General features: G+C 45.6%; 2 protein-coding genes across 4 annotated transcripts in view; one reads left to right on the top strand and one right to left on the bottom strand.

Moving 5' to 3' along the window:
• igsf10 (immunoglobulin superfamily, member 10) overlaps positions 1–12,058 on the top strand; it is a 29,339-nt gene extending 17,281 nt beyond the window's left edge. Inside the window, exons 6-7 of the mRNA XM_069897448.1 lie at positions 1,939–2,259; positions 4,059–12,058. Coding sequence (XP_069753549.1) covers positions 1,939–2,259; positions 4,059–5,649 — 1,912 coding nt within the window. The 3' untranslated portion in view covers positions 5,650–12,058. The remainder of the gene's footprint in view (positions 1–1,938; positions 2,260–4,058) is intronic.
• Positions 12,059–14,115: 2,057 nt separating this feature from the next.
• The window catches only part of LOC138742700 (mediator of RNA polymerase II transcription subunit 12-like protein), a 404,210-nt gene continuing 396,284 nt past the window's right edge, over positions 14,116–22,041 (bottom strand). For all 3 annotated transcript variants that reach the window (XM_069897449.1, XM_069897451.1, XM_069897452.1), the window contains 2 exons: positions 17,075–17,156; positions 14,116–14,813 (listed from right to left, as the gene is read on the bottom strand). In XM_069897449.1, the coding sequence (XP_069753550.1) occupies positions 14,761–14,813; positions 17,075–17,156 (135 nt within the window). In that variant the 3' untranslated portion in view covers positions 14,116–14,760. The remainder of the gene's footprint in view (positions 14,814–17,074; positions 17,157–22,041) is intronic.

Raw genomic sequence — 22,041 nt, 5'->3', positions numbered from 1 at the left:
GATAATGAGGGTTGTAACAGAACTCAGAGCCAAAGTTCTGGCCCAAAGATTCGAAGACACAAGAGTTCATAGAACTGTGGTGTCATCAGCTTCAGCATGGCCACGCCAAGCAGAATATCAACTTGTGAAGTGCCTCATTGGCAAAAATGGAGAATTAAAAGTATTGAAGAATATTTGGAATGTTGAAAAGAAAAATAGACCCCCCCCCCCCCCCCCCCCCATGTCAGGACTCCCGGATTATCATTGGAACCCTATTGGTTTACCAATTTCTGTAAAGGGAAGAAAACATACTCTCCTTACTCAAGGTAGGTGGCACGAGACTGAAGACCCACCAATGGGTTTGACTCTTATGCAATCTCCCCAGTACAATTATAGGTGGACAATAAATAGCAGTGATTGGGAGCTGGCGTTCGGGGTGCATGTTAAATTGGAATTTAAAAAAACCATCAGAATCAGAATAATTATTCATTGTCATGAACAAGTCAAGAAATTCATTGTTTTACCAGCAGCGTCAGAGTGGAAACATTCATAGAAACCACCTTACAACAATAAATAAAAAGTAATGCATGAACAGTCAAAGTAAGGCAGTGGGATGAAGCTGCCCTTGTGTCGCTGAGTCTTCATCTTCAGGCTCCAGCACCTTTTTCCCAATGGTAACAGAGTGAAGAGGGCATGGCCTAAGTGGTGGGGGGGGTCCTTGAGGACGGAGGCTGCTTTCTTAAGACACCCTTGATGTCCTCCATGGAGTGGTCTGGTGCGTGTGATGTCACAAGCTGAGTTAACAGCCCTTGAGAGTTTTTTTTCTTGTCCTGAGCATTGGCAGCTCCATACTAGACAGTGATGCAACCAGCCAGAATGTTGTCCACAGTACACCTGTAGAAATTTTCAAAAGTCTTCAGTGATGTACCAAATCTCCTTAAAATCCTCACAAGGTATAGCCGCTGGCAAGTCTTCTTTGTGATTGCATCAACATGGAGGCTCCAGGACAGATCCTTGGAGATATTGACACCCAGGAATTTGACCCTCTCCACTACTGAGCCCTTGATGAGGACTGGATCGTGTTCTCCTGACTTCCTCCTGAAGTCCACAATCATCTCCTTGGTTTTGCTAATGTTGAGCACAAGGTTGTTGGCGTGACACCCACTAAACAAGCTGATCTATCTCCCTCCTGTACGCTTCCTCGTTGCCGTTTGTGATTCTGCCGACAACTGTAGCGTCACTGGCAAATTTGTAGATAGTATTGGAATACACACAGTCATGGGCGTATAGTGAGTAGAGCAGTGGGCTAAGGACAAATCCTTGAAGGGGGGCCTGTGTTGATAGCTGTATTGAAAACTGTCAAAAGATAGCAGTTCTTAAAAAGCCAGTTTACTAATGCTGACTTAGGGAACATGTTGATAGCACAAAGCAATGCGATTACCTCTAAAATGTCCATTGTTATTTTGAAGGGAAACATCGAATGGGCAATAATGCAAGCCTGGTTCACAATGCTTATATTTTGTGGGTGAATAGGTTCTGGCCAGTATCCCGCAGTACCCTGGATTGAATAAATTGTCATTGATTAACTATTCAGCCAGGGATTTGTTCACCTGTTCTAATAGTATAGCCCACTCAATTTTACCTGACAACATTGAAATGAAGTATATTGACATGTTGCATTTTTGCTGAAGATGCCATACAAATATATGTTGATAAAAGTTCCCAACCAGAAACACAGGCAGTCCATTTCTCTCCATGGATTCTTATCCACTGAGACACTCCGTCTTTTCTCAAGCCGTAGCGTCTGTACTGCTTCTGTTTTTCTAGTTTTACAACACGTTGTTGGAGTTCAGGTGCTTGCTGGAATCTAGTTTCGTAACATTGGCCCTCGGTGAACATTTTTTCTTTGTTTTCTGGCTTCCAGCCAATAATGGAAAGGTCCTTTGATCTTGTTTGCAGGAGGGGAGGTCGCGTGATGGTGCTGTTCAATGGAACTTTATCAATTAACTCCATCACAGAGAAGGATGCCGGGGTCTACACGTGCACTGCCCGCAATAAGGTTGGGGATGACTTCATGTCTGTGAAGATTGACGTGTCCATGAAGCCGGCGCTGATCGAACACAAGCAGTCCATTCACAAGCACGTCTTGTATGGAGGGGATCTTCAGGTGGACTGCAAGGCTTCAGGTGCCCCCAAGCCCGAGATCTCCTGGAGCCTGCCCGATGGGACAATGGTCAACAACGTGCTGCAAGCCGATGACAGCGGCAGGCGCACACGAAGGTACGTAGAACCATTACAGCGCAGAAACGGGTCATTCAGTCCACTTAGTCTGTGCCAAACTATTTTCCTGCCTAGTCCCACTCACCTGCTCCCAGTCCACAACCTTCCATACCCCTCCTATCCACGCACCTGTCCCTGGCTTATCCGTGCAGCCTTTTAAATAAAAGCAACATTGGGTACTCTCCATTCTTCTTGCCACTCACCTGTGCTTTATGCAAATATCTGCTAGGTTTCTGGAAATGTCTTCACTCGCTCTCCTTAATGTTCTAGGATCTGCATTTTCAATGTTAATGCTGGCGTTTGTTGCATGAACAAATTCAAAGCTACTTGTCCAAGTGGATACTCTGGACTGGATGGCACACTTGCACATCAATGCTGAGGGATGATGTTCGAGAGATTTCGAACCTTAGAATAGTACAGGACAGAGGCTGGCCCTTCAGCCCTTCTAGTCTGTGCCAAACTATTTTTCTGCCTAGTCCCACAGGCCTGCCCCCAGTCCATAGCCCTCCAAACATCTCCTATCCATGTACCTGTCCAAATTCTCCTTAAATGTTAAAATTGAGTCTGCATTCAGGATGTGGTGTTCTCTGGTTTTCCCTCCCAATAATAGAAAGGTCCTCCACTTTCTTTCTCAGGAGAACTTTACATCCATCCTAATTTTCTGCATTCACCGTATTCAGTCTTTGGTGAGACCAGTCACATATTGGATAACCACTTGGCTGAACTCATACCTTCTGTGGGTTGAACCTTGAACTTCCTGGAGCCAATCATTTCAACACAGATATATCTGTCCTTGGCCTCATCCATTGTCAGGGTGAGACTAAATTTGAGGAACATTATACTCCTCCTGGAATGCCTTAAACCTCATGCTTGAACATGACCTTTTCTCATTAGAGATCACCCCACCTCCATCCAATTCCATTGTTTCTATCCGGTCTTTATCCTCACAGTTAGGGCAAGGCTATTATAGCATCAGCCGTCCAGATTCCAAGCCGGTGCTGTCTGGAAGGAGTTTTTAATGTTCCCTCTGTGTTCCTGTGGGTTTCCTCCAGGTGCTCTGGTTTTGTCCACGTTCCAAAGACGTATGGGGTTAGTAGGTTGACCGGTCACACGGTGTACTTGGGCGGCACAGGGTTGTGGCCCATAGGGACTGTTACCGCGCCCGTGTCTTCAAATTAAAAATACTTCTGTCGCTATTTTTCTCCGTAACCACCCCCCTTCCTTAGCAGGGGTCTCTCCCTCTACCCCAGCTTCTGGGCAGAAGGGTCTGGACGGTGCTGTAATTTTCTATGTTCCCTCATCTCAAGTTAAGTTTCTTGTCATCAGATGGCACAAGTACAACTCACAGGGTTCTCCCAAACACACTGAATCGATTGAATACACCTGAGATCGTCTGGTCAGTCCTCGGAGAGGGAGACCTCCTGGGAACCCCAGGTGCTGCAGGTTTCTGCGAGGGGCACTGGACAAAGTGGCAACTCTCGGTCTGGCGGAGCAGAATCCGTGAAAGAATGCCATGCATGTCATATTCTAAATGTAGCATTACTTTTCCAACACTAGTCCTGATCCCTCTCCAGTCTTTACCTCCTTGAGAAACGTCCTCCTTTGGACCCTGTGCCCCTGTTTCCAGTCGCATCTACCCCCCCCCCCCCCCCCGCATTGGTTTTATACCCTAACCACGTCGAGCGTGAGATGGCCGGAATGTCCGCTCCAAAGTTCCAGCCCCGTGAAGTTGCCCCCCCCCCCCCACCCCACCCACCCCAGTGTCGCTCCCAGCCGCCGTTTGTGTCTCTCCCTCGCAGGTACGTGGTGTTCGGGAACGGGACCCTCTACTACAACAAGGTGGGGATGGCGGAAGAGGGCGACTACACGTGTTACGCGCGCAACACCCTGGGCCGGGACGAGATGAAGGTGCGCGTGACCGTGGGGGCCGCGGCCCCGCGCATCCAGAGCTCCCCGAAGGCGCGGCACGGGGCGCGGGTGGGCGAATCGGCCCGGCTGGACTGTCCGGCGGTGGGGAGCCCGTGGCCGAAGATCTCGTGGCTGCTGCCCTCCAACGAGGTCATCTCGTCCTCCCGGAGTCGCTTCCACCTGCACCCGAACGGGACCCTGGTGATCGAGGGCGTCGGGGTCGCGGACGGCGGCGAGTACCTGTGCATCGCCCGGAACCCGGGCGGCGGCGACTCGGCCCTCTTCCACCTGCACGTCGCCTTGTCGCCGCCGGTCATCAACGGGCAGCGGGCCGCCAGGACGGTGGTGGAGGACACGGCGGCGCGGCACAGCCGCAAACTGATGGAGTGCAGCGCCGAGGGGCAGCCCCGACCCCGCATCTCCTGGCTCACCCCGGGGAACCTCCTGCTCCCCGCCCCCTACTACGGCAGCAGGATCGTCGTGCACCCGAACGGCACCTTGGAGATCCGCCACGTCCGGCCGAGCGACCAGGCCGACTTCACCTGCCTGGCCCGCAACGCCGTGGCCGAAGCCGCCCTGGTGGTCCGCCTGGCCGTCACCCCGATGCTCCGGCGCCCCGTGTTCCGCAACCCCTTCAACCAGAGGTTGCTGGCCGGCACCCAGGGCACGGCCACCCTCAACTGCTCGGCGGAGGGGCACCCGCCCCCCGAGATCCTCTGGACCCTGCCCAACGGCACGCGGCTGAGCAGCAGCCCCCCGGACCCCCGCTACCAAGTGACCGGCCACGGCACCTTGCTGATCCGCCGCCCCGCCGCCGCCGACGCGGGCAGGTACCGCTGCGCGGCCAGGAACCAGGTGGGCTACATCGAGAAGCTGGTGGTGCTGGCGGTCGCCCAGAAGCCGGTCTTCCACCGCCGGCCGCCGGGCTTGGTGCGCGGCATGAGCGGAGAGGCGCTGACCCTGCCGTGCTCGGCCCGGGGCAGCCCGCTGCCCCGCATCGCGTGGACGCTGCCGGCGGGTCGGGTCCTGGACCGACCCCGCATCGGCGCCAAGTACGTCCTGTTCGAAAACGGGTCTCTGCTGATCAGGGAGGTCAGCGCGGAGGACCGGGGCAATTACATCTGCCGAGCCCAGAATCAGGCGGGCGCCTCCTCCCTGCTCATCCCGGTGGTGGTCGTCGCCTACCCTCCTCGGATCACGAACGGCCCGGCGAAATCCACCCGGGCAAGGGTCGGCTCGCCCGTTCACCTCCACTGCATGGCCATTGGCATTCCCAAGCCAGAGATCGCGTGGGAGCTGCCCGACCACTCGGAGCTCTCGACCCTCAGCGAGGCGCTCCCGGCCGGGAGCAGGGAGTACGTGCACCCGCAGGGGACGCTTGTCATCCAGGAGGTGTCCGGCCGCCACGCCGGGGCTTACAAATGCACGGCCAGGAGCCTTCTGGGCAGCGACTCCCGAACGACCTTCGTCCACCTCCTGTGAAGCGGCTCCGCTCTTCCCCGCCTGAACTCCAGCTCGCACCTCTTCGTTCTGGAATAGATATTTCCTGAATAGCAACCTGCCCCATGACTCTTTCCAGCCCCCCCCCCCCCCCCCCTCCAATGGCAGGTCCAGACCCACTTCCAAGGGACCTCTGGCTCAACCGTTTCAGGTGGAAGCGACTGAACAAGGCGCTGGGCTGGGGTGAAACCAACCCCTGCACAGGCGAGGCCGCCCTTCCTTCCATCCAAAGGTTGGGTGGGGGGGCTCACGCATATGGACAATTGCACCAGTCTCTCCATCCATTTACAGTCTGTCGATCTGCTTTGTTTTTCCAAAGCCGAGAGATTTCTAAACTGGGAAGAAGGGTGAAATCATTCATTCTGGGTTGCTTGCAATGTGGACCTTGATTTCCTGAACTGGGGTTGCCTGGATGATGAGGCAATGATCAAAATCATTTGAAGACTAGGAACATTAACCTTGGCCCTTGACATACAGGTCGAAAAAATTCGCAATCTGACCTTCAGTCGCACGATTCACTCCATTTATTTTCATTTTTGCGTGGATCCATCATTTAACCTATAGCATTACAAACCCAGGAATACCAAACGCCGGGTGTAATATAATTAGTCTTTACTTTTGGGGAAAAAATATAGAATAAAGATGTTTTAAGTTAGTCAGGAACTCGGGTGTTCTCACTGAATGCAAGGCGTCTATCTTCTGCATTGCCAAGGGAGGCAGCGTTCATTTCCTGAAGAGTGCCAATGGGAGAAAGCCTCCCTGTTTCCGGGTGAAACAGCAAAAAAAAAAGGAAGAAAGTGAGGCAACACCTTGTTTCAAATTTGTGCCCAGTTGCTTCCTTGCTGGACGGAGTGGTTGGTGAATCGTTCACCCCTCACCCAATAACCTAGGATCTCGGAAGCCAAGCAGGCACAGGACTGGTCAGTACCTGGAGGGGAGACGGCCTTGGAACAACTAAAGACTCTCTGTCTGCCTTATGGAAGATCAAAAGTTAAAGAATTTCATGTGGGTTACATTCTAAATGTTAATAATGGAACCTTTACTCTGAATCTAAAGGTTTGATGTGCAAGATCCAACAAATATTTTCTTTCTGAGATGTGGCCCAAACAAGTGATACTTGTTTGCCCTTACTATAAAGTTTTACATGTTGCAGCTCCTACAGCAACTACTGTGGCACATCGCAAGTTACACCTTACCAACAGGGAAACCTGTGGTATGATTCCCTTTAGCAATCCAGTCTATCCACAGCAAAATTATTACTTCCTCCATCAGTGGTTCTCAACCTTGTTTTTTTTTCTTCTCACATATCACCTTACGAAGTAATTCCTTACGAACCACATCCTATGCCTGAGGTGTTCTGTGGTTCGTAAGGGATTACTTATGGTGGCATGTGAGTGGCAAAAAAAAGGTTGCGAGCCACTGTTCTACATCATGAGATCCTTCATTCTGCAATAGCTGTTTATTAAATTCTGGAAACCCAAGTAGAGGACATCCAACAATTACTCTTTTCCCCTCACAGCATATGGTACAGTACCTATTTTAAAAGATCTCCAATGAAATGGTTAACTACCTTTTTGTGCAAACTTAACAGCTGCAATTTGATGGATTTGGCACTGTCTGTCGGGTGTTTCTGTGTTCTCCCGGAGTCTGCATGGGTTTCCTCCGGGCATTCCATTTTCCTCCCATCCATCTAAATGTACGAGGGGTATTTGGGTGGCATGGGCTCGTGGGCCAGAAGGGCCCGTTACCGTGCTGTAGGTCGAAATTTAACAAAACATACCCTCTGGGTGTAGCGACTAACTCTCCATAAAAAGATGCTTGGAGGCTAAGTGTTTGACATGTTCGAGTAAATTCTTAATGAAGCCAGATGCATTTAAAATTGTTTATTAGTGAACACAAAGGGACTCATAATGTGGCGATGATTATTGTAAGGTGGTAACGATCATGTCTTTGCTAATGTGACTGACAGTAACAACCAGTCTCTTGTGTAATGATCAATCTCCTTGGTAACGGTCAATAGAAAAGACCAGAGCCTCGTTTACCCACCGTCTATACCGCCTTACCAGTCAATGCGGGCTAACTGACTGCCAACCATCCAAAACTCCTGCGCAAGCACCAACCCCCAGTGAACTGCGTGTGTGCACCAGAACAAATGGAACTCGCGCCGCCTCTGGACCCCAGGACGCCGCTGATGTCCGCGGCCAAACTGACAACGGTTAACAACGAGCCTTTTTTTTTTTAGGTACACTGGCACCTAATTATTATGTCTTCAAATAATCATTACACAATTATAAATAACAATCAAATACAGTTCAATGCTATGAAGATCTTCATTCTTCACTGGCCAGAGGTTACCAGCACTGGCCTTGAAAAGAGTCATCTTTACCACCACTCTGGACCAGTAAAGGCTGTTTCTTCCACTGTCACAGCATTATATAGAACAATTTGAATTCCACTGACAGACCTGTCTTAACACTATCATGTTATTTTTAGCAGCTTAGTTAAGAAACTCTGTTTCGACAACATTTATATTCCCAATGCGTACTGGAATGTTCAATGTGCTTCTGCAGGTTGAGGCAGCCAGTCACACACAGAATCCATCTGATCCATCAGTTACATCATAAATCAGCTTTGATTTCACAGCCCTGTTCTGACCCAACACTTCAGCACCCCCAGACTTTTTGATCCATTGCCTGTCCAATCCCATAACGTCAATACTTTGCTGGAGTGTTGTACATTGAATTGCAACTCCCTTGCACTTTATAGTCAAAAATGTCTGGACATTCTTTCAGAAGATCCTCTCTGATTATTACCACACCCCAGCACATCCAATATTTTTCTGAGCACCAGGAAACCAAACTTGGTTACATCCACAGGCTTTGAAAGAAACCTTGAAGACCTGCACAGTTCCCTTTGTGTCTGGGATAAAGGGGAATTCCACCCCAAGAAAAGTCTCATTGGCATATTAGTAAACATAAGAGACATTCGGGTTCAAATTCCCATTGCTTGGATTGGGAATAGTTCTGTCAACTATATTCTCTTTTCCACATTTCTCTGCTTCTTTGGCTGCAATGGCAGACCAGGCTCCAGTAACCACATAATCTGCACTCCTCTCTTTTAATCCATTAAGATTTAAAGGCATGGCACTGAACTGTCCAGTTTCACCTCCCTGGAGAAAGATCACTTAGTAGCTGTCAGGAAATTTTAGTACTTCTTGCAAGTCATTTTCTGCAGTGTTGACAATTTTGATGGAGTCTGCCTGATCTTTGGCTCATTTCCTGAACACAAATTCCAAGCCCTCTGAAATCCAGCTGCTCTCTTTGTGCTTGAAGCAGGACTGGTTGCAGGAGCTTTCCCGGACCAGCAGCAAAATTAAATATTTGCTTCCTTCCGTTGCAGCGTTAACAATGTGTTTTCAAGAACAAAAGCAACTTTCTTCACATTCAGGTTCAGCCTCATGCAGGTCCTGATAAGCTGTGTTACTAGTTTGGCTTTCTGCGTATAGATTCTTTTATCTTTACATTAGCCCTTTTGTTCCTCCTCTTGAAGATTAATGGTATCCATCTCCATATGCTGAGACTGTCATTTGTTGTACTGATTTTTTTGTTTCAGTTGTCTTCTTTTACTCTTCATCGCCAAAGTTTCTTTCTTTTAGTCCTCATTTCGCTATCATTCCGCTCAAGATTTCTGAACATCTCAGAAATTTCAGCGATGCGTGGTTCCACTGCATTTGACTTTGCAGTTATTTCTTTTGCTTGATTATCCATTTGAACAATGAGGAACTGTGCAGTTTTCTATGCCACGTTTGATTGAAATGACCTGATTGGAGTACATGGATTTATTTTAATGATGTATTGTTCTTCTGTATAGAATCTGACGGAGCCAAGTTTCTTTTATCACCTTTTAAATCATTAATTTAGTCTTTGCAGTTCGGGAACACCATGAACTCTATACTGCTCACAAAGGTAGCTCACGATAGGTTCTGGTGCATCAATCAGCTCTTGCAGATAGGATACAAATAACTTTGAAGTTCTTGAATGGGTCTGGTAGAGCTCTTCCTTGAAATAGCAGGTGCACACACCTCATTCACTTTTAGCCTCTTTTATCTCGAACCTCATGAAGGAATGTATCCATATCTTCCATGTACATACAAACAAAGGCCCTCAGATCATTCAGTGAAATACGGGTTTTGGCATTCAATCTTTCATTCTGAGTTCAAGCATAATTGACTCATAGATGTGTGCATAGATGTATTCCTGTTCTCTCTTAACCATCATGCAGCATTGTATGTATGTCTAAACCATAACTTTTCTGCTCTTACAACGGGGGTATTAATAAGGTCCAGCCTCAATACATCAGTTCCATGGGTGTCAACAATATGAATTGGGTCTGGGTAATTCTTCTTCATTTGCTGACTATGGTTTAGTATGCAATAACAGGCAGTCAATAGTTCCATTGTCACATCAACAAAATTATACAGTTGAGCTGATGTCACTGTTCCAAAGTTTGTAGGTCGGAAGCACCTATCAACCAACTTATGAAGATCCCGAATCCAACGCACCCATTCCTGTATTTCCTTTTGCTTCTCAGATTGTTTGAAGATTTCAGATGTTTCAATTGAAATCATCTCCTTTAAGACTTGCTGGGTTTTTTATGTTTCTTTCTCTAGCTCTGCCTTGACTTCTTCATTCTTTTTGTCACAGGCCTCCACCATTTGAAAATCTATTTTAGCCTATTTATCAACAACCCTTTTCATCTCTGCACTCGGTGCAAGGCTTTCCTCATCCTTCTGTTACCATTCCAAAGTTATACACCTTCCTGGACAGCGAGCTCTTGTTTTACACCTCACATTACAGCATCCATGTCTTTTTCTGGCTGTATTTTAAAGCTTCATCAATAGTACCTTCAGCAGAGCAGTAGATGCAAGACTGGCCATTGGGTCATGGAGGATAGATTGTGTATCAGCGATTAAGGAAGCCACATCCACCAAGTTGTGAATAGGATGGGGAAGAACAGATCCAGCTTCAAGTTCTGTTGGAACTTACAGATTAGACTTTGAGTCCAAGGGATTAACCAACACCTTCATAGGACTTACATTTAAAGGTAATCCAATGCCATAATGGCCATCTCAGGAACTGCTCGTCTTCTCTTGAAGGTTCCTGGTCGTCACTGAGGCACTCAGGAAAGTCAGTCCTGAACTGCTGTTACCACAGCTCAAGATTCACAACTGATTTCCTGTTGACACCTGTCACTGTCCGCTCTTGAACTTGATCATTCTTTCCTCCCAATGGTCCATTAATCGTCCAACCAAGCATGGTCTGTCTCCCACTCTCCGTATTACATCTAGTGCTTCCAGAGCTAAAGATCATTAAATTTGTGACTTTAACATATCATGGAGGAAAGTTTGCAAAAGCTCCAAAAGAATTCACATTCGTTTACAAGATAAAGTCATTTTTCCATTGGACTTCCAACCCATCTATTTTGACCCATTCCTCAAATAATGTTATTTACTGATCTTTAATCCTACAATTAACAGAGTTTTCACTATCAACGGAACTGCAGGTAACCCACCAAGCATCTTAAATGCAGCAGTATGACTAATCTACAGCTAAGGGAGAATAGGAGATTACATCCAGATGGTCCAAAAGCAAGTAAAATGGAAATTGATTGGAATATAGAGACAAGAATAGGTCCTGTGTCAGGATTCCACAACATTATCACTGCTCTGTGACTTAACTTCATCTACATTCCGGCTTGCCAGACACAGAGACAACCATGTTAAATGACAGAAATCATGTCGTTCGCTTAGGCCAATATTGGGAAAGGCTATTAATGCCCCAAACTCTACTTGTGTCAGCTCCTCCAACAAACTAGCTGTATAGGAATGACAACATAGCTTCGTCTTCAATGGAAATTGTAATGCCAAATGCATTAATATTTTTTTAATGTACTGGCTCTTCTCAAACATGGATTTTTTAAAAATTGCTTTTACCTGTTTACATCCAACATCCCCCCCCTCCCCCCCCCCCGCACCCCCGCGAAAAAAAAACACTCGTCAAGCCATTGGTTATCTCAGTGGTATGACTTTCAGTTGGGAAAAGCATCATTACTGAACTCATATCATGAGTAATTGACCTCAAATGCTCTACTTGCCATTTGCTGCAGCATCTAACTTAGGGAGTCACAAGCAGAACATTATCCAAGGAACGGCTGGTGCTGCCAAGATCCCAAAAATGAACATGTGCAGGGAGCTTTAACAAACTACATTGTGTGACTCCCTGGAAGTAAATCCATCATGTCCGCACCCCCTGCCATACACACACACACACACACACACACACACACACACACACACACACACACACACACACACACACACACTATAAGGTTCCTTGAATTGGCCACCCGCAAATTGGAACAACAATCTATTTTGTCTTGGCAGTCACTAATCAGACATCATTAACATCAAATCCCCCAATTTCTGTTAACTTTTTCCCCTATTTTTTTGCTTCCCTACCCCTCCTTTCCTCCAACTGTCCACCCCCTTTCCCTTCTTCTTCTGCCAGAGAGCTATGTTACAGGTTACATTATATTTTATATTATATATAAATAGGTTTTTAAGAGAGATAGATTGTGGGGGTGGGGGGTGGGGTTAGTGTAGGTCATCACAAACACTTACACTTCGCACTTAATTTAAAATGCAAGAGCTCGGCTGAAGCTAGACATCAGGCACCAATGGCTTTGCAACAAACAATGGGACTGTTTTGGAAGGAATTTTAAAAAGCAGGTGCAAATACACAGTGCTGATAAAGATCTTTCAAGGATTGGGTTAGCCCTGCAAAAGGTTCTGGTTTTACAAGCAGAGAGAGAGGAAAAGACCAAACACGAGATGAGAGAGAGAGAGAGAAAACTGACTGCAGTGGCTTTTGGAAGCTTGTGGAAACCCCATTTCGAAGACGGGTTGTGAGTTCTGAGTTCAGCCTGTTGAAAAACCCTTGTAGTCCTTACAAGAGGAAATGGTTGGCTAGAGTGTTTCTCCTGAATTAAGGGAAACAAGAGGAACTCTGTGGTGACCTGGAAGACCCATGGTGGGGCAAGTTTCTTCGGCAAGACACTGAAGTGATCGAAGGAAATCAGTTTGTGTGCGTCCAACGAGCAACAAATCTCTCTCCGAAACCAACTAGATCCTTCCTGAGTGGTATTACCTTTAAGCACAAGAGCCTGGTGAAAATTCATAAATATTATATTCTGTGCACAGTTTAAGAATTGCCTGATACTGGTGAACTTGGAGGAGTGAGAAGTGAGATTGGACTGTGAATCAAAGAACTTTTATGAACATACACATGGGCTTAAAATTAGAAGGGGGTTAAGTTAATAGTAATAAGTTAAAGTTTGGTCCTGTTTTTATGTTTAAAGAAAATTAAAAGCAACTTTTGTTTAAGTAACCATTTGTCTTGGTGAATTTCTATTGCGGCTGGGCTTTGGAGTCCTCTGGACTCGTAACCCTTCTTAGCCCTCTGCCCTTTCCCCTAATCTTTCCCTCCTACCTGTATCCACCTATAATTTCTTACCTGTTAGCCTGTGCTACTGCCCCTCCCTCTTTTCCCCTTCTCTCTTCTCCTCCTCCCCTGCCCTCAACTTTTTATTCAGACATTTCCACATTCCCAATGAAGGGCTCGGGCCCGAACTTTGGTTAGCTTTTATTTCCTTGGATGCTGTGTGACCTGCTGAGTTTTTTCCAACACTTCTGTGTATTGCACAGTGAGTATCACACCCCATCAGAAAATGTTTGGAGAAGATATGTTCTACCCGCACAGCCTTATGGTATTTCCACGCAGTGAATTTTCAGCCAGGTGTGCAGAGCAAAGGCCTGTGGCCCTGTTGGCCTCTGCACTGCAAAAACTGCTCATAAAATTGACCTGACTGAGAACCGGCTATTCCCTACAGTGGAAAGTAGACGTGAAAGCAGCAAATTTCCATTCTTTCCAAATGGCTTTTGTTACGCTAATCACCGACTGCCCTGACACCACAAGAGGACAGTCTGCTCCATCGTAACACCACTTTTCCTCTATGCACCCTGGTAACTGTATATTTGTTACCTATCTTTTGTATTTCCTATCTATTTTTTAAATTAATTTAATGCATGCAGGTCGACATGTTTTGTTTTATGTGAAATACCTGTTTGGCTGCAGCAAATAAGGATGTATGTATTGTAACATGTACGTGACAATAAACTCAATACTGTGCCAAATTGACCCTGAAAAAGCACAGCAAAGCACAAAATAACAGCCCAGTCTCTGCAATGTTAGTCTTCGGTTTATTAGATTTCAACTTGCAACCAGTAATTTTTGATCTTTCATGGTATCCTCCTGACCAGAACATGACATATAAATACCAAATTCAACCACACACAACAGAGCTGTTCAGAGATGCTGTACAATAATATCATTACTCTAGGGGAAAAAATAGCTTTATTATTTTAACAAACTTCTTTTCTTCCTCCTAAAAAGTGCTTGTGTAAAATTACAAATCCAGGCAAAATTAACAGTTTCAATAAACAGTTTTGCCACATCCCTAAGAGTTTCAAGCCACTGAGTAGACGAAACCATCTGTGGCCAGAGTTATACAGGTACACTTACCTTGTCACAGTCAAATTCATTCAAATTAACCAATATTTTGGTCCAGTGCATCAGAAGGGAGTCTTTGCTAGCAAATAAATAAATTCCATTTACATCTAGATCTTTTCTTTTTAATGTAGATCTGCTAAAAGCATCAAAATTGACTTTTAGCAAAAGAAATCGGTTTTCTACTGGACCCACGAGATCCAAGAAACACTTTGCATTGTAAAACTTCATTTTTCTTTTAAATAAAATAATCTACTCTCACTTTACATTATTTATTCACAGCGGTTACGTCACAGGGGAGGATGTCAAAATCATATTTAAAGAAAACATGGGTTGAAAATGATAATAAAAAGAGAAAATCGCAAAGAGCGACCATTGGTGCCAGTCACCCTATCGTCTCGCCAGCGCCACCTAGGGTTCATCTGCCCTGGTCTCCAGTATTTTCCCAGTCAGTGCTCCTTTCCAAGGCTCAGTAATGGGGAGGGTGGCTGTATGGGTTCGATGGCTGTTGTGGCTGATTACCTGGTGGAGAACAAAGAAATGCATGAGCATCATTTGGAATTCAGCTTAACGCTTAAGTAATCAAATCCTTAATACTGTAAAACCCCTGGTATCCAGATTCTGACCACTGGCAGTCTCAAGCAACTGGCAAAAAAAAAAAACAAGGAAAACTATTTTTAATGTTACAATAAATAAGAATACAATAAGAGGTAAAAATGCGCAAGTTTAAAATTGTAAATGTTCTTTGAAGTTGCACATAACATTTGGTGAAAGCTGGGAGCAAATATTCAGCTGGCAGAGAGCCTTGGACGTGCTTTGCTTGAGTAAAGTTGTGTGAAACAGCAATGGCATTGATGCCATCAGGTTGATGCCACTCGCCATTGGAGTGACTCTCTTAAGAGTCATCCCAGTCAAAGGCTTGAGCTGTAAATTTTGGGGAGGGAGGGTTAATTATCTATAATGTTTTTGCTCATCTTTCGGGTGGCTCCGTGGAGGGGGAGAAAAATGTAACTGAAAATAAAGTAAAATGCTTTCAGGCTTACATATTCATGCAAGTGAAGTTTGTTCAGTGCAATTGCAGTCCAGTATTTTTGTCTTTTAAACTGTTTATTAGTTTTGTATTGTAAGAGTAAGTCTCAAGCAACTAGAAAATACATTAATCCGGCATCTACCAATCCCCTATGGGCTTTACTGTATCTGACATAAAAACACAATGCCGGAGAACTCAGCAAGTCAAACAATGTACTTTAGAGCTAAAAATACATAACCAATGTTTCAGCCCTGAGCTGAAACCTCATCAAGGTATGAGCTCAGGAACTCAATGGGTCGAGGAGCGTCGGTGGAAGAAAAAAAAATAATAGTTGATGTTTCAGGTCGGAATTCTTCATCAGGACTGCGAATGTAGAGAGGAGAATCCAGTGTAAAGGGACAAGGTGGGCAGAGTAGGGCAGGGGCACCAATCCCTGGGTGGGGAAAGAGATGACAGGGATGTGGAGGAGGTCATTGGGATGATTGTAAATAGGTGTTTGGTGCAGGCTTGTGCCCAAACATCAAGCCATTCGATGGGAAGAGAAAAACGATCACCATGAGAGGTGGGACATCCTGTGTCAGAACTGAGAATGGGGCAAAGAAAGCTGCAGGGAGGCAGGGGAGGGTGCATTTCTGATAGGGTAAAACTGGATTGACAGGGGATAGGATGCAAACAAGGTTATCTGGTCAATGAGTGATTGGGAGGAGGGTGAAAAGCGAGTGAAAGGAGAATGTAGGAGCCGTGAAATGCAGGACAAAGAACAGCTGGTTCTTCACTTTTTTAAAAAGTTTACTTTTATTTATCACGAAATACCTAAAGGTAGGGTCTGTGAGCAGTCTAACAGGTTATCCCCAATATTACATACAGCTGTGTAATGAGCACAATTTACAGAGTACAGGATTGCAATGAAAAATATTAGCTCCAAGCAAGGGCTGCGTGATAACTGTTATGGGGTTCATTCAAGAGCCCGATGGCTGCAGGGAAGGTCAGGTAAGTCATCCACTCCTGGAGAGGGCGGAAAAGAAATGGAGGAAAAAAACAAAATTGAGCTTGCATCACAGATGGGCAACTGCTACTGTGACTCGAAGTTGTAGCATTCAATACGGAGTTCAAAAGGCTGCAACGCGTCCAGATGGAAGATGAGGTGCTGTTCTTCAAGCAATCGGCCGCACTACGACAATATATGAGGCCCAGAACAATAGGTCAGAGTGGTAGGGGATGAGGAATTTAATGGGCAAGCATTGCCTAACTCAGTGTGATCCTTGTGGACTGAACAGAGGTTGTTCAGCAAAGCAATCTTTGGTTTCTCTGGTGTAGAAGAGACCACATTGCAAACATTGAATGCCATGCACAAGATTGGAAGAAGCGGAGATGAATCGCTGCCTCACCTGGAGAAACTGCCTGCTTCTCTGGATGGTGGGAAGAGGCCAAGTGCTGGGTTGCCTGAGGTTCCAAGGGGAAGTGACGCAAGAAGATAAGCGGGTACGTGTCAGGTGTAAGTGAAAGCGTGGAGCAGGGAGTCACAAAGGGAAATGGGGATGGGTGGTGTGCGCTGACGGAATCTCTTTGAAGGGGGCAGAAGTTGCAGAAAATTATCTGTCGATGGCAGAGAGTGGTAGGTTGGAAGGTGAGGACCGAGGGAATTTGATCCTTGTCCTGTCCCAGAGCGGGTGGGGCTGGGGAGAGGGGTGAAAGGAGAAGCACGGGAAATAGATGAGACACACTTAAAATTATACCTGAATACAGTACTTACTGGAGAGCTGCCTCTGCAGCTGTCGAACCAGCGCCGCAGTTTGTTGCTGTTGTTGGGTCTGTGGCGTACCCTGTCTTGAAAACTTGACAGGAAAAGAAACACATGATTAATATTTAATCAGTCCCAAGCACTGTCATTGCTTCGAGAGGTACAGATCTACCTCCAAATGAGAAAATGTAAAAAAGAGTTAATTCACCAACAAGGCCAACCCACAGTCACCATTTAAACTTCCGAAGGATCCTTAGTAAAGTAGTAACTTCTTACAGAACCATTGTAAAACACAGCACAGGAAAGAGTCCTTTCAGCCCACCTCATCCATACCATAATACCTATCCACACTAATCCCATTCCCCCATATTAGGCTTGTAATCCTCTCCGTCTTTCTTAACCAGCAACCTGTTCAAATGCCTTTTAATCTTTATCGTTGTATCTGTCTCACCACCACTTTGTTCCAGATATTCACCACCACCTTGTTCCAAATATTCACCACTCTTTGGGTGAACCTCCTTTCCATCAGAGCTTGGAAATTTCTCCCCTCTCACCTTCAACCTGTGCCCTTTAGTTTCAGATTCCCCTGCCTGGGGAAAAATAAATCCATCTATCCTATCTGTGCCCCTCATAATTTTACAAGCCTCTGTAAAATTACCCCTCAGGCTCTTATGCTCCAGTGAGAATAAACTCATTCCATGAAATCTTTCCTTACAATCCTCCTGTGCTGACATGTCTGTCCATGTCCTCATGTACCGTCCCACCAAGACCACCCACAAATTGGAGGAGCAACACCTAATATTCTGCCTGGGCACCCGCCAACCGGTTGGCAATTTCATCGACCTCTAGTTTCTGCTAGCCTACTCTCTGCTCTCCCTCCCTTCCCATTTCCCTCTGTCTTCTTTATTCATGGATTCCACCCACTTCCTTTTCCATTCACAGAGCCATCCCTCCTTGCTGGTATGTCCTCCCTCCCTTATCCACCTATTACCTCCTGCCTTTGGGATTGTGCTCCTCCCTTCCCCCCCCCCCCCCCCCCCACCATTTTGTTCGGGCACCTTCTTACATTTGTCGATACCTTAATGAAGGTCTCAAGCCCAAAATGCTAGTTATGTGTCTTTATCTTTGCTATATTAAGTACACGGTTTGGCCTGCTGAGTTTCTCCAGCATTGTGCTTTACCTCAACCATGTTGTCTGCAGATTCTCTTAAAACACCCTATTCCAGGTCACATCATACATCACTTCTTCACTGTCATGGGTAAGTATTTTACCAAAAGTGTAATGGGTCCTTGGAATACATTGCCAGGGATGGTGGTGGAGGCTGGTATAATAGGGACATTTAAAAGTCTCTAAGACAGGTACATGGATGCAAGAAAAATAGAGGGTTATGGGTGTGAGGTAGGAAAGGTTTAGATTGTTGAGTAGGTTTCTGTAAGTTGGCACAGCATTGTGGGCTGAAAGGCCTGTACTGTGCTGGAATGTTCTATGTTCTATATTTTTTGCAACTTGGCCTCAAAAGTGGTTTTGAGTGTAAAGTTGGTCTCCATACAAGAGGTTTTTGGATCATTCCCCAAAATTTAGCAACTACAAAACATAATACCACAAACGGAAAGGAATAGGAATTAAACCAGAATCGTGCTGCACTTTCTCTGTCACTAATATTAGACAAAGTGTCTACTTCATGACACCAACCTTGTTTTTGCATTACCTAAATATAGATCATTAGATCACAGTACAGGCCCTTTGGCCCACGATGATGTGCCAATCTATAAGCGCAGGGTGAAAAGGCGCTGGCTGTGCACTTTATACATGCCTCTCATAATCTTGTCGAGCTCTATTAAGCTTCCCCTCATTCTTCTTCACTCCAAAGAGAAAAGTCCCAGCTCTGCTAATCTTGTCTCAGATTACTTATTTTCCAATCCAGGCAACATCCTTGTAAATCTCCTCTGCACCCTCACCATAGCTTCCACGTCCTTCCTATAATGAGGTGACCAGAACTGAGCATTGTAGAGTTGCATCATCATTTCTCAATTCCGAAACTCAATCCCTGTACTAATGAACACCAGAATCCCATAGGCCTTCTTAACTATCCTATCATATGCTGGAGAAACACAGCAGGTCACGTGGCAACCACATAAAATAAAAAGGCAAACAACATTTTGGGCCTGAACACTTCATCAGGAAAGAAGCCTTCCTTAACTCCAACCTTACTTTTGGTAGGTTTACCAGCACCAGGTTACTTAAGTCACAGAGCTCTCCATACAGGGTTGATCTGGACAAGCCCTTCTGGGCCACAACCTTGTGCCCCCAAAATATACCAATTAACCTACAGCCCCCATACGTTTTGAACAGTGGGAGGAAACCGGAGCACCCAGGGAAAATCAACACAGACACGGGGAGAACGTACAGACGCCTTACAGACAGTGTGGGATTCGAACCTGGGTTGTTGGTGCAGTAAGAGCATTGCTAAAGATGGCATCCAAATTTACTCATTCTATGTTAGTCACTGTGAAGGGTACGGACCGAAACCATTGTAACTAATAAGTTTCCATTTTCTGCTCTTCCTGACAGTAGGAATCTTGGCAGTTCCAATGTGGAAAATATCAGGCACTCACATAGCCAAAGAATTATGGTATAAATGACTGTACCTGGACCTTCAGTGTAATTACTCAAACAATTTTCCGAGAATAGCTAGTTCAGTGCAAGAGAAGGCTATTCAACCCCTTGCCATTTGCTTTTGATTTTATTACTGAATCCACTGCTGCTACGATTTTCACAGAGCACTTCAGATCAGAAAATTTGACATACAGACAAAATGTTCATTGTGTTTCCTAGGATTGAATTTAAGAGCAGGGAGGTTTTTAAAAAATAAAATTTTAGACATACAGCATTGTAACAGGCCAGTTCAGCCCTACGAACCTGCGCCACCCAATGTACACCCCATTAACCTACACCCCCAGTCCATCTTTAAAGGGTGGGAGGAAACCAGAGTACCTGGAAAAAACCAACACAGACACGGGAGAAGAAAATACAAAATCCTTACAGACGTGCGGGATTCGAGGTCCGTTCCCAATCGCAGGCACTGTAAAGGCATTACGCGAATCACTACACCAATTCTGCTGTCTTTTAAAATCTGCTGCAACTGTACAGGGTACTGGTGAGAGCTGGACCCAGAGTACAACACGAGTTCTGATCTCCTTATTTGAGAAAGGATTCAAGATTCCTTTACTGTCATGTCATAGCACAGATCATGTAATACTACACAAAACTGTCTTCTATCCGCCATCAGGGCAACAAAGAGTTTGTGTCACCCCTTACAGTGCGAGAGCAAAAGAGCATCCCTTCAGAGTGCCTGTGGATACGCCTCCAGTGCACCTGTGGATTGTGCAGCCGCACAGACTCCAGTTTAATTGATCAGGAACCAAACTACCAACATGATCAGGATACACTGGCTTTGGAGAGTGTGCACCGGAGAGAGGAATCACCAAGTTGATTCCAGAAACAAGGGGTTATCTAATGAGGTGAGATTGAGTAGACTGTGACTATATTCAATAGAATTTAGAAGGACTGGGGGGGGGGGGGGGGGGGGGTGTGTTTAATAGAGACATAAAATTGTGAAAGCCATGGATAGTATAAAAGCAAGGAGGTTGTTTCCACTGAGACTAGAACTTGGGGACATAGCCTCAAGTTTTAAGGGAGTGGACTTAAAACAGGGATAAGGAGGAACAGCTTCTCCCAGAGAACAATGATTTTTCTCTGTCTAAGGAAAAAAATAGAGGCTGCCTTATTGAATGCATTTAAAACACAAATTGATAGATCTTTAAAGAATAGGGGTTTTAAGGATGAGGAGGGTAAGGGAAACTGTGTCCACGGCCAGATCAGCTATCATCGTATTGAACGGTGGAACAGGGCCGTTGGGCAGACGGCCAATCGCTGCTCTTTCTTCTTATGTTCTTATGGTTCTTTTAACAATAAGCTTAGATCTGTTGGCTTGTGCCAACAAACTTTCTGGAAAGCAGTTTATCCTCTGACATAAACTGCATGATTTTAAAGACTTCTATCAATGGTTCCCTGAAGAACCTCACCTTTTCGCACGTCATTGCCGCTTTAGAAATATTTTAGTTTGCTAAGAGATGCAATATTATTGAACGATATCATTCAACATTCATACTTGCATCTCAGCCCTGGTATGGGGCTCTGAGGGGATACATGCTATTACATGACAGGCAAAATTCTCTCCGTACCATCGAGATAATCTACAGGGAATGATGACATCAGAGAGCAGTAGCAACCATCAAGGATGCACACCACTCAGCACATGCTCTGTTCTTTCTGCTGCCCACAGGAGAGAGGTATAGGTGCCACCACCAAGTGCTGCCACCATCAGTCTTCGAAGCAACAAACTCAATCAGGCACTCACTTAAGGACTTTGCACATTATTTATCATGAATACTTATTTTCTGTATTGCAGTCAGTGTTTGTTTGCATTTCTTTCTTTGTTTACATTTAAAGATAAAGGTTCCATTATTGTCACATTTAGAAATTCTTCAAATTTGTCTACTGTAAGGCAGCCAGAGAGTCACCACTTTGTCCAGCACCCCCTCATAGAAATGAGGCCCCAGCGAGGAACGAAGACGCAACCCCTGGTTTACAAGACCAGTGCTCTAACCACTGAGCTACCGGAGCCTCACGATTTCTCTCTTTTGTACATGTATCATTTCAATAAGTACAGTTTTTTGCACAACTGATAAGTAGAAATTCTGCCTGGCCCACAGGAAAAAGAATCTCAGGGTTGCACTTGATGTCATGTATGTACTCCGACAATAAATCACGGGGAAATACTCAACAGGAACAAGCGCTCCTTGTGGAGCAAGTTCATTGCCACACGTACCAAAATGCAGCGACAGAGCTTGCAGTGGCTTTTGAATCTGATTTCTTTGGGCAGGTCAAGGTTGAGGGAAAAAAAACTTTTTCAACA

The sequence above is a fragment of the Narcine bancroftii genome, chromosome 9 (genome assembly GCF_036971445.1).
Source record: "Narcine bancroftii isolate sNarBan1 chromosome 9, sNarBan1.hap1, whole genome shotgun sequence".
Lineage (NCBI taxonomy): Eukaryota > Metazoa > Chordata > Chondrichthyes > Torpediniformes > Narcinidae > Narcine > Narcine bancroftii.
Note: the sequence above shows the minus strand (reverse complement) of the source record. Positions and strands in the feature narration are given on the sequence as shown.